The sequence below is a fragment of the Aptenodytes forsteri genome, unplaced genomic scaffold (genome assembly GCF_000699145.1).
Source record: "Aptenodytes forsteri isolate BGI_AS27 unplaced genomic scaffold, ASM69914v1 Scaffold274, whole genome shotgun sequence".
Classification (NCBI taxonomy): Eukaryota; Metazoa; Chordata; class Aves; order Sphenisciformes; family Spheniscidae; genus Aptenodytes; species Aptenodytes forsteri.
In genome coordinates, this window is record NW_008795101.1 from 454,516 (window position 1) to 456,743 (window position 2,228).

Genomic DNA, 2,228 nt, shown 5'->3' on the forward strand with positions numbered 1-2,228 from the left:
CTGTGCGTCGGCGAGTGGGGCCCGGGCCGGCTCGGGCTCCTCTTTGCAGCCGCTGGCCCCTTCCTCAATCCCGCTTCGGGCTGCAACAAAGAGCAGAAGCAAAGCTGAGCCGCAAGCACCGGGGACCGCGAGGGCACAGAGCCCCCCGTGGTGCCCGGGCACCCATCAGGGGCACTGGGACTCACAGCTGTGTCGCACCCCGGCTAACCCCACGTGGGAGCTGGCTCCGAAACCCAGAGCTGCCGCCATGCAGCATGAAATCCCCCCCTTGGGAGGTCCATCTCCGTCCCCTCGGACGCATGTCCACAGAAGGGGAGGGTTTACACAGGGCAAACAGGTGAGGACCCATCTCCATGGCTGGGACCACCTGCCCACACCGTTCTCGTGGTCCCGCTCCCCTCCCTCCTCCTGGGAGCCGGCAGACCCCGAGGCACTGCTTCAGACGGTGCTTCAGTGCCCTCCCGCCTGCCTGCGGAGCCGGCAGCTCTGCCAACCGCTTTGGGAGCACCAGTGCCCCGACTTCACCCTTTGGTTTCCCTGGGTTTTCCCCAAATCCAACATTTTCCACCTAGAACAGATGAGCCTGACTGACAGGGTGATGTCCTGCCTGGGCTGAAACGCCTGGGATGGGCCTGGGGATCCCCTCCGCCGGCTCCTGGCTCCCGGGAGGAAACGTCGGCGTGAACCCGGAGAGATGTGGGATCCCTGTGTGGGGTGAGAGACAGCGGGCCCAGACCCTCCCGCGACTTCCCATGGGGCAGGACAGGAAGGAGCCAGTTTGATCAGGGACTCAAAGGGTCCGGGTTTATCCGTGCCACTGCACATGCCAAGGAAACCCCGGTGAGACCACCAAGTCATTCTCCAGGGCGATGGGGACGGGAAAGCCAACAGCCCAGCGCGATGCCACCACCGCCACCAGGTCCTCACCCCTCCGACCAGCGCAGGGACCAGGGAGGACAGACCCACACCCATCGCCTGCCCATGCCAGCCCCGAGCCCTCAGCCGGAGGGAGGTGAAACACCCTCCCTCCCAGCTGGGCTGCCCCCGGACGGCGCATCCCACTCCTGCCCCAGGCACCCCGGGGCTGCCAGCGCCCATCCTGGTCCCACCCACGGCACGGCACAGGCATGGCACAGCCACAGCCATGGCACAAGCATGGACACGGCCCATCACGGGCACAACGGGCCGTGGCCATGCTGGCACTGCCGGGTCTGGTGTAGGGCACCCTTGTGCCGCCATTGAGGACTGGCCAGCAGCTCGGCTGGGGGAGATCTCCCCGGTGCTGATTGGCCAACAGCTGAGGCATGGGCACTAGCTCCTGGCACTGATTGGCTGACAGCTCTGCCAAGGCAGGACCCCAAGATCCAGTTGGCCGATGGCTCTACCACCACAGGTCTCTCCGGGCACTGATTGCTCGGCTCCTCTGCCATAGTAGATCTCTCTGATCTCTGATTGGCCAACAGCTCTGCTGTGGCACACCTTTGGATTCTGATTGGCTGATACCTGTACTGTGACAGGTCTCTCCAGAATCTGATTGGCCAACGGCTCTGCCACGGCAGATCTCCCGGGGCTCTGATTGGTCCAATGGTTCTGCCGCGGCAGCAGCCCCCAGTTCTGGCCGTGCTGGCCCTGCTGCCCGAGCACCCTGTCCCATGGCACCCGCACGGCCCCGTGGTGCCCGAGGGCTCTGGGACGGCCGTGCCGGGGGCCGTGCTGGCTCCCCAGCATGGCTTGGCCACCTTTGAGCCCAGCCGGGGCCCCCTGACATCGGCACCACAGGAAGCTGGAAACCTTCACGGCCCCTTTGGGAATCGGCCGCGGGGCAGCTTCAGCGGGACCCGGGGGCATCAGAGACGAGTGTTGGCGCCCTGTGGGCAAAAGCCCATGGGGAGGCTGGGGCCAGCAGTGGGCAGTCAGCCCTGGGGCAAGCACGGTGGCTCAGCCCCAGCACGGGGGCTTTCTGTAGCCAGCCCCCAGCCAGAGCCGCACTGAAGCAGCCAGCTGGGCCCCCGAAATGAGACACAGCTCACAGCAGCCCCGGGGAGGGACAGTGTAATCATTCACCCAGGCCTCAGAAATAGCCCCAGCCAGCCAGGCTCCAAGCCGGTGAGCGCAGAGGGCAGAGTCCGGGTTTCCACTCTGCGTCATGAGCCACCGAAACCAGCCCGAGCGCCCACCTGCCACCCGCCGGTGCTGGGCACGTGGGGGCCCGTGTGCTCAGGGGGTGG

At 66.2% G+C, this 2,228-nt stretch overlaps 1 protein-coding gene across 1 annotated transcript in view; it reads left to right on the forward strand.

The window, feature by feature from the left end:
- Positions 1-1,584: 1,584 nt before the first annotated feature.
- The window catches only part of PIP5K1C (phosphatidylinositol-4-phosphate 5-kinase type 1 gamma), a 54,005-nt gene continuing 53,361 nt past the window's right edge, over positions 1,585-2,228 (forward strand). Inside the window, exon 1 of the mRNA XM_009277080.1 lies at positions 1,585-1,870. Coding sequence (XP_009275355.1) covers positions 1,585-1,870 — 286 coding nt within the window. The remainder of the gene's footprint in view (positions 1,871-2,228) is intronic.